General features: G+C 40.8%; 1 protein-coding gene across 1 annotated transcript in view; it reads left to right on the forward strand.

Annotated features, from left to right (window-relative positions):
• Window positions 1-338: 338 nt before the first annotated feature.
• TESPA1 (thymocyte expressed, positive selection associated 1) overlaps window positions 339-14,435 on the forward strand; it is a 30,615-nt gene continuing 16,518 nt past the window's right edge. Inside the window, exons 1-7 of the mRNA XM_068971472.1 lie at window positions 339-501; window positions 1,964-2,006; window positions 5,885-5,934; window positions 6,806-6,859; window positions 7,610-7,646; window positions 7,926-8,024; window positions 13,008-13,216. Of these exons, the coding sequence (XP_068827573.1) occupies window positions 339-501; window positions 1,964-2,006; window positions 5,885-5,934; window positions 6,806-6,859; window positions 7,610-7,646; window positions 7,926-8,024; window positions 13,008-13,216 (655 nt within the window). The remainder of the gene's footprint in view (window positions 502-1,963; window positions 2,007-5,884; window positions 5,935-6,805; window positions 6,860-7,609; window positions 7,647-7,925; window positions 8,025-13,007; window positions 13,217-14,435) is intronic.

A 14,435-nucleotide genomic window follows, 5' to 3' on the forward strand; every position in this document is an offset into this window, starting at 1 on the left:
TGTTTTCTAACACAGCATCTCACCTATCATGAGAGGCAGCCCTTTCTCATTGTCCCTTAAATCATACGATGTTTCAAGTTTCCAGATTTGAAAGCCTTGCCCTGGTGTTTAGGTTGTTCAGAGCATTCCTTTTTTTTTTTTTTTTTTTTGAAGAAACAGACATCTCCTCCCAGCTCCTGAATAGGCAGAGGGTTATGCTTCTTTGTGCAGAGCTGGGAAAATGTGGGGGCAACCCTGGGGGTGGTGGATTCTGAACACAGGATGACAGTGTATCACTGTGTTCCAACTCTCAGGATAGCGTCTCTGTGGCCAGAGGCCCTGAAGTCTGAAGCGGCGCCATGGAGGGCTCTGTGCTGAGCCCCACGTCCTGGGAGAGACGCAGGGCCTGGCTCCGTCAGAGCCGGCACTGGCAGACCCAGGTCCTGGAGGAAGAGGCTGCAGCAGCCCTGCAGAATGTCCCAGATGCCGAGCCCTCTGGTCTGGATGACGTTTTCCAGGAAGGTAAGGAGGCCAAACAGAGAGGCTTGTGATAGGGAATATGTGGCAGATGCCCAGGTCTGCCGTGCAAGCAGAGGGTCCCCAGTTTCTTCCCTGATAGCTCGGTTGGTAAAGAATCCGCCTGCAGTGCAGGAGATCCCGGTCCGAATCCTGGGTTGGGAAGATCCTCTGGAGATGGGAGAGGCTACCCACTCCAGTATTCTTGGCTTCCCTTGTGGCTCAGCTGGTAAAGGATCCGCCTGCAGTGAGGGAGGCCTGGGTTTGATCCTCTGGTTAGGAAGATCTCTGGAGAAGGGAAAGGCTACCCACTCCAGTGTTCCGGCCTGGAGAATTCCATGAATTGTATAGTTCATGGAGTCGCCAAGAGTCGGACACAACTGAGTGGCTTTCACTCTCACTCCGTGTGGCTCATTTTGACTGGGTTAAATGAGCTCAAGGGAAGACCATGAAGACAGTAACATAAGGTATGAATTGTGTAGGAAAGAAAGGGCATAAGATTGAGAATGAGGAAGAGGCACACTTTGCGTCATCTTGAGTAGCTGTGAGGAGCCCAGGCCGGGGATCTCTGTGAATATTTGGAGTGTTTCTCTGTTGTCTGTGTGACAAAGCTACACTCAGTCTTGGCGCCTGGGCTCTGGCTGCTGCTCAGTTGCCAATGTGACCTTTGGCAAGCCACTCACTCCTCTAGGACATATTTGATAATTGAAGTATTAGTGCCTGAAATCGTAATAGTACCTTTTCCACATGCCTCTCAGAACTTCTTGGAGGTTCAAATGATGCTACAGACATGATTGAAAAATAAAAAAGAAATCTTATGTAAATAAGCCTACCTTTGCTTATTTGATAGGAAACAAAAAGGACAAAAGCAAAATTGTGCTGGTTTTTCTTGTTTTTTCTTTCTTTTTTCTTTAAACAGAAGAATCTACCTCTGTTCTCAAACCTTGGGATATTTCCCAAGTTTCTGGGAGAAAGGGGGCACAGAGGCCAAGAGAAAAGAGATGTTCACTGTTTTTTTTACATGGGTATATCACTTTTGCGGAGAAGGCAATGGCACCCCACTCCAGTACTCTTGCCTGGAAAATCCCGTGGATGGAGGAGCCTGGTGGACTGCAGTCCATGGGATCGCTAGGAGTCGGACTCGACTGAGTGACTTCACTTTCACTTTTCACTTTCATGCATTGGATAAGGAAATGGCAACCCACTCCAGTGTTCTTGCCTGGAGAATCCCAGGGATGGGGGAGCCTGGTGGGCTGCCGTCTATGGGGTCACACAGTCGGACACGACTGAAGTGACTTAGCAGCAGCAGCAGCATATCACTCTTATATCTTAAGGGAAAGTTTTATGGGAATATAAAGGGTTCATGAGGTGGCTTGAATAAGGATAAATTTGTGGAACAGGGTGAGTTCCAGGGAGGAAGTCTGATATCCTTCAGTCCCCACAGTGATCCAATATCTGACTTTTCTAGGAAATCCAATCAACAAGATTGAAGACTGGCTTCAAGATTGTGGGTAAGTGCCAGCAAAGGGGTGTGTTGAGCATGGCTGATGGTTGGGTGTCCTGACTGGAGAACTCACAGACAGGGACATGAATTTTAATTGGGCCTAATAATTAGAAGTGAGGTTGAAATGAGTAAAAGGGGTCTGTAAAGAATTGGGTGAGTGTGGGGGTTAGGGCTGTGAGTCAAGTGCCTCTCTGGGCTGAGACTAAGTTAGGGTGAATGTCTGGAAACACAGACTGGATCTGGTCTAAAACCAAGCAGGATGGAAATTGGCAGCCATAGGGAATGACAGCTAAATTCCAGACCCCTGCTCCATTACTTTTCCCTTTGAATCGGAGTCTTAGACTGCATGACAGAAGAGGAGTTAAAAACCTAACTGTTCTTACAATCAGAGTAATTCATCATTATGAATCATTATACTGTTTATTTCTACAACAGAACACAGGAAGGGCTAAGCATTTACCCTGGTTATTCAAAGCATTGCCTAAGTGGAATAGGGACTTCAGATTGTAGCATTTCTTTCCTGAGAAACTCTTAACATTTGAGGCCCCACACCCCCAACAGGCTGTCCCATTTTCGGCTCAGTCTACTCAGACACGGAGGGAAAGCTTCTGTGACCTGTTTAAGTGTGATCACTTGTGTGATAATGAATTCTCAGAACTTAAAAACTACTGCCTGCTCTTTATTTCCTTTCCAGAAATGTCTCTAGCTTGATATAGCCTTTCATCTAAACTTGTTTATTAACCTAAAAATAAACCCATCCTGGTTGATTTGGTAGGAAATAAATAGCACTGCATAATCCAAGGTTGTTCATTTTAACTCTGCCCTGGGAGGTAAGGCCAGGAAGGATTTATTTTGTGTTTTCGTTGTTGTTGATGTTGTTTATTAAACATATTGTCTTTATTGATTGTCATAACCTGGTTCAAAAGTTTTTGACTTCAAAAGTCAATTGAGTGTAATCAGAATACAGGGAATTAAAGGGATGATGTTAATGGGAATGCTTACAGGTTTGGGTGTGTAAGAACTGTCCCAGAATTTAAAATGCTTCCCACAGTTCAATACTCCTTTGTACTCTTTGTTTATGAATTGGGTATATAGAAACAGCAGTAACTTGGCCCTTCTATGTTAGAATGAAATGATGCTAAGGGACCTTTCAATGCAAATAGGGAGAGGAGCAAGCTCTGGATCTAGTGTCTAGTCATTGATTTTATGTCCTAAGCAATAACTCATGAAAGGCCTGGGACTTGGATGAGGGCTGTGAAATGTCAGACCATCATTCTCAGTGAGAAGACATCAACAGATCCAGGCTTTTGTCCATACTTCTGTTGTGTATCCCATATACACATAGAAAAGCAAGGGTCAGCCTGAGCTGGTCCTCATATATAGACTATAGAAATGCCTGCTAGAGTACAACTAGAAAACAGAAACAAAGGATGCATATCCAACAAATCTTGTGTTACCAAATTTTGTTTTGGACAAATAAGGAATTTTATCAGTGGTATTTTAATGTAAATTTTATTGTAGTATACACATCAGTAGAATTTTTATTTTTAAGATAAATTGTACAACTCAATGAATATAAATTCCAGCTATGTTAGATGAATACATTCTAGCGACCAGTGCTGTACAACGTAGTGCCTGTAGTTAACAATATGGTATTGGGCACTTCAAAATTTGTTTAGATGGTAGATCTCATGTTAAGTGTTCTTATTTCAAAAAAAAAAGTCAAAGGGAAATGAAGATACCCTGGGAATTGTTGGATATGTCTGTTTCCTCGATTGGTGATGGATGGTATCACAAGTGTTTACATATGTCCAAGCTTATCAAGTTATACATGTTAAATATGTGCTGTTCCTTGTATATCAATTGTACTTCAAGAAAAAACCTGTTAAAATAAGAGCAGTATAAATCACGTTGAAGTATAAAATATTTACTGAAAAATAAGTGAGGATTAACTATATGGTTCAGTAAATTTTCTCAAAGGGAATAGAGTGATGAAATCTGAAAAATCTGAAGTGAAACATTGCCTGCACTCCAGAAGCCCCTTGTGTCCCCTTCCGTTCACTGTCCTACTTCCAAGGGTAACCAGTACCTTGACTTGTAGCATCATAGATAAGTTTTGTACTTTTTAAACTTTATATAAAGGGAATCATACTATATGCATTTTTGTGTGTGTGCTTCTTTTGTTCAGCCTTAAGTTTGTGATGTTCATCCATGCATTTTCATCCAGCAATAGGTCCTTCTTTTTCATTGTGTAGCCCTGACTATCTATCCATCATGCAAATTATCTACTTTACAATAACTAGAGATTTGGGAGTCTCCTGATTCTGGGTTATTATATATATTATTTCTTTTGGTGAATATATACGGGCATTTCCATTGATGCATACCTAGAAATGCAACAATAGTGTGTTTTATTGTAGTCATATTAATAGTGGGCTTTAGCAGTTGCATTACTGTGTACTGACAGCACAAGCATTAAATGCAACAGTAGATCTTGTCTTTCTAGTAGTTGACTGCATCAGCTACCATAATGTCTTTTAATAGTAGTAGGAAATATTAATTTATACTAGTATTTGTGATGTTCTATGTACTAACACAGGTTTGTTGTATTATAACATATGTTTTTATGCAATTATATATTAGGAACAAAAGTATATATTTGTAGTTTTAATTGTGTTTATTAGAGTTACCCATTCTTAATTACCTTGAGTATAATTCTACATTTTATAACACACATTGATGTTTTTCTTATGAGGACATGTAAAAATCCAGATTTTAGAAAATATTGTTGATTTTTTCACTATTTAAAGGAAAGTACCAGTAATATATAGTGATTTATTTTGTAAAATTAACCATAGTTTGTTCTACTGTGTCTGTAAGCCCATTTTCATTACGAAACATTTCATGAACTGATACTCTGATAGCCTGAGAGCTGCCTGGATCACTGAATAAAGAAGACTTATTTAAGAATAGCTCCAATGGCTGCTTTCCAGTTAGTTTCCCTGTTAATTCGCTTTAGCAATTCCCCTCTATTCCTGCCTCAATTTGAGATTATATTCAAAGCATCATGTGCAACTTCCACTTTTAAAACTTTCAGGAAAGCCAGCTATAAAACTCATAACACATCAGTGCTCAAAGTGAACTTAGAAAACGATAATATCTAGTCCTCTAAATCCCTTTACTTAATATATTTGACAACAAAGCAGCAGCAAGGAGCCAGGACTAGAATCCAGGTACTCTGTTCCCCATTCAAAGCTTTTCCATAGACAACTTCGTTCATTTGTTTCAGTGAATTTCTCCCTTGTTTAAGTTGTTTCTCACTACTATGTATGCTGACTTTCATCTGTTCTTGTGGAGATAGTGAATGTTTGATAAAGCACTTATCTCAAAATGTAGAAACATAATCTTTAACCAAAATGCCATTCCTACTGCTTCCTGAAAGACATGATATTCACCAAGAAAGGAGCTTAGAGGAAAGGAAGGAGAGGTGGGTAAATAAGATGATCTCCTAAAAGATTTTTTCTTAGTCTCAATATTTGCATTCGTAATGGAAAGTTTATGGCACCCAAACCCCTGCTTCTGTAAATAGATTTCTCCAGTTTTGTTTCCATATTCTTTCTTTTCTAGCTTCTGAAGAATTATTGCTAAGCTGACTTGGGGCACTGTGGTCAGCATGATGGCAGCCCAATTTAAAATATGGGGCCCTCTGACTACCTCTATGGATTTGTCAATCAAATCTTCATTCTCCATTTTCTTGAACATAAAAGTGATTTAAGTACTAATGACTCTCATTAGAAAATTATACAAACTTGTGGGAAATATTTGAAGAAAAGCCCCTTTGAAAATGTAGTGATTTAAACCTGTGAGTTTCTTTTTGGTTTTTAGATACTCTGAAGAAGGGTTTTTTGAGGAAGCAGGACAGCTGAACTACAATGGTAAGTAGAGGCTCTAGTCTTTATTCTCCTGTTCATCCTGCTTAGACAGTGACATCACTCTGTGTGTGTGTACATGCACATGCATATGAGTGCATAAGATGCTACCTCCTCACTGCCTGCAGAACACCTATAATGGTCATAAGGCAATTCAGGAGGCCCAGAAGATAGTGTTGGCTGAGACCCCACAGGCTGACTAGTCCTCAAAGGTTATCTTCTGTTAGTGGTTGCTCAGCTAATAATCAGAGAAGGCAATGGCACCCCACTCCAGTACTCTTGCCTGGAAAATCCCATGGGTGGAGGAGCCTGGTGGGCTGCAGTCCATGGGGTCACAAAGAATTGGACACAACTGACCAACTTCACTTTCACTTTTAAGTTTCATGCATTGGAGGAGGAAATGGCAACCCACTCTAGTGTTCTTGCCTGGAGAATCCCAGGGACTGGGGAGCCTGGTGGGCTGCCATCTCTGGGGTCTCACAGAGTCGGATACCACTGAAGCGACTTAGCAGCAGCAGCAGCAGCTAATAATCACTGCTATGGAAAAAGAGCTTTATAAAATGTGTGTCTGTGTATATATGTTTATGTGTCTGAGTGCATACCCACATGTGCTAATTCTTTGATAAAGGACTGTGTACATGACTATGTGATTTGGGGACAGATTAATTATAGGTAATTTTACAAAATAAAAAAATTTTTACATGATTATTTTTAATCAGAATTATGAATGTGATTTTAGTATATGTATGGCTGGGTTGTTTTGCAAATGTGTGGATGTGTGATGTAATTGTGTGGTTATAAATGTGTATATAAGTGTGTGAGCATGTGTGTGAGTCCAAGCCTGATTTTCTGCAGCCCTTGCATCATTATTTGATAGGGTGCCCCAGCCATGGAACCAGCTTTGAAGATGACTTGAGCCTTGGAGCAGAGGGTAAGTGGCACAGCTCTCCGAGGTTGGGATTGAAGAAGCGGCTATCCACTGGAAGAATGAAGATAGACTGGAAGGGGAGAACTGTAGAAAGAAGCAGCCCATCCCTGGCATCTTCTCTGCAGGGAAATAGCAGTCCCATATGATCTAATGGAAACCTCAGAAAGCATCACATGCCCAGAAATGTCTGCTCACCAGTCTATCAAGACATTTACTGGTTCATCATTGGAGCTTTCCTTTGGCCCCTAGGAAGATAATACATAAAATCACCATAAAGTTGGCTGCCCAGACATCTTTGAAATGGTTTTCTATATAGAAGCCTCAAGCAGCCTGAGTACTGCGTGTAAGAGAGAGATTACATTGGAGGAAGATAAAGGCTGAAGTGAAGGATGGAAGTACAGCAACCCACTTGTGTCTTCTGGGACCTAAGAGACCCATGTGGTGAGACAGGAGCAGTAGCCTGCGGGCCTGAATGACTCTGTCCTCCTCAGGTCAGAGAAACTCTTGTCTGGACACCAGGCACAGTTCAGAAGTTCAGAGGCTCGGGGCCAGCTTTTCTCTGCCATGTTTGTCCCCCTTCCAGGTCTATGTTTGATAATCTTCATATACTTTCCTAAAGCATAGGGTTCATAGGGTTTACGGGCCTATAGTAGTAGCAGAGAGGAACAGAAGGGGCCGAGGTTTCAGTTCAGAGGGGCAGCTCAGATGATTTTCATTTCCCCTTCTAACTTTGTCTTTCTCTTACTTGTCCAGCCACACTGTTGGCCACCAGCAGCAAACTCTACTCCAGGTAAGTGTTAGTTTCAGCCAGGCTGAGTGATACCTCCTTCAGGAGCTACTGAACTGCGGTGGGCGTCAAGAGTCCAAGAGATTAAAAACAAAGAGCTGCAGTTTCGCAATAGAGAGTGAAATTTCCAACCAGAAATGAGACCATAGATTCAGTTTTTACAGTAGATGGTTCAAACATACCCAGCAGGGAGTGACTGTGCCCTGCAGGGCATGTCAAGAAACCAGAGTACACACTGATTGCTCACAAGATTAGTTATGTCTTCAGCATTGATCCCTGCAGGAGCTTCCTGGAGACATCCCGGCCCGGACAGCTACTAGATCTTGGCTGCAGTTTGGCTTCCAGCAGCATGACTGGTGGGACCAACAAGACTAGTTCAAGGTAGGTACCAAGTTTGGCAGGGGTATAAGGTCAGGGAAGATGAGAGGCAGAAGAGACTGGAACTTAGACCATTGCCAGTTTTTTTCTGGGATATATTATTACTAGTGCTTTTATGCAGTCACATACTTGACAAGGGTCACAGTGTGCTTCAAGAATAGCAGGGATGCACAGATATCTACTACTCAGAGCTGGTTGCTGTGTGTAAAATGCAGGTGTCTCCTGCCCTGAACTTTGTACCCCAGGAAGTGTAATATTGGTCCCATCACATTTCCTGGACCTATAATAAGTTCTCAGTAAACAATCAGTTGGATATCAGTTTCAGCAAACTCCCAGAGATAGTGAAGGACAGGGAAACCTGGCATGCTGCAGTCCATGGGTCACAAAGATTTGGACATGACTTAGTGACTAAACAACAACAAAACAACCAATAAGTGTATCCATTAATTGATTGATCAGTTGAGGTGATAAAATATTGATTCATTCAAGCAATTTTGTATCTCCAAATGCAGGCCAGGCAATGACTGTATGGAATTTGAAAATTAAGCAGATAAAAATTTTGCCTGCATGAGCTCAACAATTCTATAGGGTGAAAAAAAATACACACCAATAACTCTAAAACAAGGTGGAAAATGATGAGAACTAGTGTGCTATTATAAAAATTGTTCAGAATTTGGAGTCAAAGTTTGAATCTCAAACCTGGTTCTCAGACTTATTAGCTTATTTACTATTTTTAGTGATTTGTACTCACTGAGCCTTACACCCCAATTCAGTTAACATAGAATCTCTGGGAGTAAGACTCAAATGTCTACATTTAAAAGAAAACTTTTTTTGAAGTACATTTGATTTACAATGCTTCAAATGTACAGCAAAGTGATTCAAATATATATATATTCTTATTCAGATTCTTTTGTATTATAGGTTATTACAAGATATTGAGTATAGTTTCCTGTGTTCCTATAGTAGGTCCTTATTGTTTACCCATTGTATATATAGTAGCATATATGTGTTAATCCCAAACTCCTAACTTATCTCTCATCCCTTGCTATCCCCTTTGGTAACCATAACTTGTTTTCTATGTCTGTGAGTCTATTTCTATTTTGTAAATAAGTTCGTTTGTATCATTTTTTTGGATTCCACATGTAAGTAATATCATATGATATTTATCTTTCTCTGACTTACTTCACTTAGTATAATAATTTCTAGACCTGTGTTGCTGCAAACGGTATTATTTCAATCTTTTTTATGGCCGATATATACCACATCTTTTTTCCCTTGATTTTCTTGTTTTTAATTTATTCATTCTTAATTAGAGAATAATTGCTTTACAATATTGTGTTGGTTCCTGCCACACATCAGCATGAATCGGCCGTTGTTATACATCCCCCCCCTTGAACCTCCCTCCCACCTCTCACCCCACTAAGTAGTCGCAGGGAGCCAGGTTTGAACTTTTGATTTAGAGCAAATTCTCACTGGCTATTTTACGTATGGTAATGTACGTATTTCCATGCTATTCCCTCAATTCGTCCCACCCTCTCCTTGCCCTGTGTTCACAGGTTTGTTCTCTATGTCTACATCTCCATTGCTGCTCTGCCAATAGGTTCCATATATGTGTGTGTGTGTGTGTGTGTGTGTGTGTTAATATTTTTTTTTCTCTTTCTGACTTACTTCATTCTGTATAACAGGCTTCAGTTTCATCCACTTCATTAGAACTGACTCAAAAGCATTCCTTTTTATGGTTGAGTAATATTCCACTATATATATACCACAAGTAGCCTATAGTTGTTAGGGTTAGAGTTAGGGTTAGGGTATCTCTATATATACCACAACTTCTTTACCCATTCTTCTGTTGATGGACATCTAGGTTGCTTCCATGTCCTAGCTATTGTAAACAGTGCTGCAGTGAGCCTTTTGGTACATGTGTCTTTTTCAATTATGGTTTCCTCAGGATAAATGCCTGCATGGCTCAGAGGGTAAAGCGTCTGCCTGCAATGCAGGAGACCTGGGTTCGATCCCTGTGTCAGGAAGATCCCCTGGAGACGGAAATGGCAACCCACTCTAGTACTCTGGCCTGGAAAATCCCATGGAGAAAGAAGCCTGGTAGACTACAGTCCATGGGATCACAGAGTCGGACACGACTGAGCGACTTCACTTTCACTTTCACTTTTCAGGATAAATGCCTAGTAGCAGATTGTTGGGTCATATGGTAATTTTATTTCTAGCTTTTTAAGGAATCTCCATACTGTTCTCCATAGTGATTGTGTTCATTTATATTCCCACCAACAGTGCAAGAAAGTTCCCTTTTCTCCATACTCTCTCCAGCATGTATTGTTTGTAGACTTTTTCATGATGGCCATACTGACCAGTGTGAGGTGTAGTTTTGATTTTTAGTTTTCTAATCGTTAGCAATGATGAACATCTTTTCATGCCTATTGGCCATCTATATGTCTTCTTTGGGAAAATATCTATTCAGGTCTTCTGCCCATTTTCTAATTAGGTTCTTCAATTTTTGGATATGAGTTATATGAGCTATGTATTCATTTTATATTAACTCATTATCAGTCATATCATTTGAAAATATTTTCTCCCATTCAGTAGATTTTCTTTTCATTTTGTAAATTATTTCCTTTGCTGTGCAAAATGTTTTAAGTTTAATCAGGTCCCATTTGTTCATTTTTGCTTTTGTTTCCTTTGCCTTATGAGACAGATCAAAAAAAACTTTGCTGTGATTTATGTTCAAGAATGTTCTGCCTGTGTTTTCTTCTAGGAGTTTTATGGTTTCTGTTCTTATGGAACTGTCTTTATCCATTTTGAGTTTATTTTTTATATGGGGTAGGAAATGTTCTAATTTCATTATTTTACATGCAGCTGTCCAGTTTTCCCAGCAGCATTTATTGAAGAAACTGTCTTTTATTCCATTGTATATTCTTCCCCCCCTTTATCACAGATTATTAGACTATACATGCATGGGTGTATTTCTGGGCTCTGTTCTGTTCCATTGATCTGTATGTCTGTTTTTGTGCCAGTAGCATACTGCTTTGATGACTGTAGCTTTAGAAAAGAGCTGTATCTGAAATGAGCACAAGTCACATCTTCCCCCAGAGTATGCTGGGAACTATCACCTTAGTGGAAAGTGCAGCTAGAGATGGGGGGATGAGGGCATTGGCTAGAGCCAAAGTTAGGTGTGAGCCAGGGCTTCTGTGCTCAGTGACTGACAGTTCCCTATCCAGGGCAAGATGGTGTCCTAAGTTTTTGGAGCAGGATTCCTGAGGGTCAGGTCTGAGCTGATTCCCTTCCCTTTTAGTGTGTGCTCTCCCCTATCCCAGGTTTGGTACCTTTGCCCTGGAGAAGAACAGTGCTAGAGCAAGAAGGGCCAGAGTAGGTACCCAGTGCAGGCTAGGGCACACTCTGGAGAAGTTCTGGCAAATTCAGTTAGAGTTTCAGCCCATTCTTGATCTACCTTCTCTGGGAGCAACAGTAATGGCTGCCATCACCCCTTTCAGATGTAGTGCCAGGTCCCAGCCAGCTCCATCCCCGACAGCTACACACTGTCTTCACAAATGGCAGCCTCCATCCTAGTGGAGCACTGCACCTAGCTAGTGAGAAGAGCTGGAGGGATGCTCAGTGTAGGTTTCAGGAAGCTGGCCAGAGTCCCAGACACATTGAATCTGCTTCCTCATCCCTGTTTCAGGAGTAAGCAAGTGTGGGCATAATCTTTGCGAGCACGGTTCTTATTGCCCTCCTGTTAGTCCTACTGGTTTTCAAGCTAGCGAATGGGACTCCTCTGCCCAGCATCACACTCGAGGGCTTTGGTGCCCAATTTGTAGTTTGAATCATCCGTTCCCCAGGGAGGATCTCTGAGCCTCTGGGACCTCCCTCCTCCTCTTTGTCCCCTCCTAGGGATGCAGATCCTGACCTGATCATTTCTCTTCTCTTCCTACCCACTTCCATGTAGATCATTCTTTATAGCCTGAGTTGTCAAAGAGTCTTTCTGCCAGTCTCCATCCAGTTTGTTTTCAGCAAGAACTGCTCCTTGTGTGGGTGTATGTTTTGGTGTGTTCACTGAGGGCAGTGAGCTCAGCATCTTCCTTCTCTGCCACCTTGATCTCCTTCCTCCTCAGGGATCTAGTCTTATGACAACAATTCAGATAAGGAAACTCGGGATCATGGAGATGAAATTAGCAGTTAGGAGAAACGCACAAGAATAGAGCCAGGGATTCCAATTATCCAGCTTTTACTTAAACAAGATGATCTCAGTTTTGAACACCGGCATCCTCTCTGAAGAGATTAACAGTGATTAGTCAAAGCCTCAAATAATTCACAGCTCCCCTACTCTCACTGATGTTTGGAATGTACTGTTAGTGAGCTCTTGTGTCACCAGCCTGGTGCTGCAATGATTTGCACATAGATGGATGTTGGAGACAGAAAGTGTTTGATCTACAGATGCAGGGATTCTATCCTGAAATTGTGCTACAAACAGGCCTACCTAACACAGCTGTATTGATAAAATTTTATCATCAGGGTGAGAATAAAATGAGTTATATGTTGCTTACACACTCATTGCCTGGTTGTTCCACCAACCACTGGTACAAGCTGGTAAGCAAATGACAAAGCACTTGGCAAAAGCCAGCTATATCATACAGCAAATGGGAACTGGTTAATAACATAACCACAGATCATTTTGCAACTATACTGATTTTGGTTTTTCGGATCCCTCTCATAGCAAATTTTCATTCGTCTGTTATCATTTTAATCAGTTGTTTGAAGTACTTAATAGAATCATGTTCAATTTTTAAACCAAGGCCAGATTGTAATTCCCAGGTTTCAGACAGAGAATTTAGATTCAGAGAAGTGAAAGTTTTTCTGGGTTGCAGTGATAGAGAAATGGCCAGAAATGTATCTCAGTGTCCTGACACTTTTATTAGATAGTCTGGATTACCCTGTTTCTCAAAGCTTCCTGTGTTTACCCAAACCCCCACTTTTCAGCATCTCAGAGATTCTGGACAAGGTGCAGGAAGATGCGGAAGATGTCCTTTTCAGCCTGGGCTTTGGTCAGGAGGACCACAAAGACACTTCTCGAATCCCTGCTCGATTTTTCACCACCCCCTCTCAAGCCAAAGGCATTGATTTCCAGCTCTTCCTGAAGTCCCAGGTGCGGAGGATTGAGATGGAAGACCCTTGCCTCATGCTGGCCAGTGAGTGTTAGCACAGACCCGTGCTCTACTTCTCTCTCAACCTCCAGTCCTAACAGGGATCAATGGCTCTAAATCCTACTTTCTCTTGGTTAGCTTCTCTTGACCCTTTGTCTTCTGTGTCTGTTTCTTCCTATGTTGTCTTCAGTGAATGGAGAGTTCTGCTTCTCTCTCTTGAAGAGTTTTCAAGAGACCTGGTATCACAGTGATTTTCTTTTAGATCTTCTCCCTTTTTGCTGAATCAAATTGGACTGGTGTCTTTAAATCTTACCACCATTTTCTATTTCTCAGTTGGAATTAGTGAATGTTCCCCATTTATAGCCATTACATTAATACAATTTCCATTTAGGACAGAAGTTCTGTTAATTATATTAAATTGTGCAGGAGTTTATAAAGCATTCATATTCATTGGCTTTTCTTCCATAGAAGGAAGGGCTCAGGAATATTTAAGTAAGCACACCAATGATCCTTATGTGTAATCTTACCACATCTAGGGAAACAATGATTTAAGTTGTCGCAATTCCATACTGAAGAAAGATATGAGAGGGCCTCTCTACTTTGATGAGGGATGACAGACTCTATTTTATTCCATATGTTAGAATATATTTCAAATAATATTCTTTTACAGCCCACCCCCACCCCCCATCATAATGGTGTTCTTGATAGTGTTGTTTCAGATCCTTTGTATCAGATTCAACTTTAAAATTTGGTAAAACTATACTCTTGAGCTCCACTTGCTGAAATAAGGATTTTCAGTGGAAGTATTTCACAAGCACTTTATATGATTCTTATGCACCCTAAAGGTTGAGGATGTTTTTGTTGAATGTATTTTATGTGCCAGGTACAAATGTTAAATTCTGGAAACAGCAGCTAGGCAAGAGGAACATGATCTTGCCTTTAGGACACTTACAGTTTAATGGGTAAATGGTTTATCACATGCTTTTCAAATATGGATGTGCATATGAATTATGAAAGGATATTGTTAAGATGCATGGGATACAGTCTGAGATTCTGTATTTACATAAGTTCCCAAGTAATGCCAGTGCTACTGAACTACTGACCACACGTTGAGAAGCAAAGTCTATTAGAAATAATATAGTCCATCTAGATTTCTCTACCCTTGTCCATTGCCTAGTAATTGCTATCTCTCAAATTTGCTTCTATCAAAGATTCCATAATCCTACATTTTTCTTGCTAAGAACACAATGTTAGTTTTGCCTTT

The sequence above is a fragment of the Capricornis sumatraensis genome, chromosome 4, assembly GCF_032405125.1.
Source record: "Capricornis sumatraensis isolate serow.1 chromosome 4, serow.2, whole genome shotgun sequence".
In the NCBI taxonomy this organism is placed as follows: Eukaryota; Metazoa; Chordata; class Mammalia; order Artiodactyla; family Bovidae; genus Capricornis; species Capricornis sumatraensis.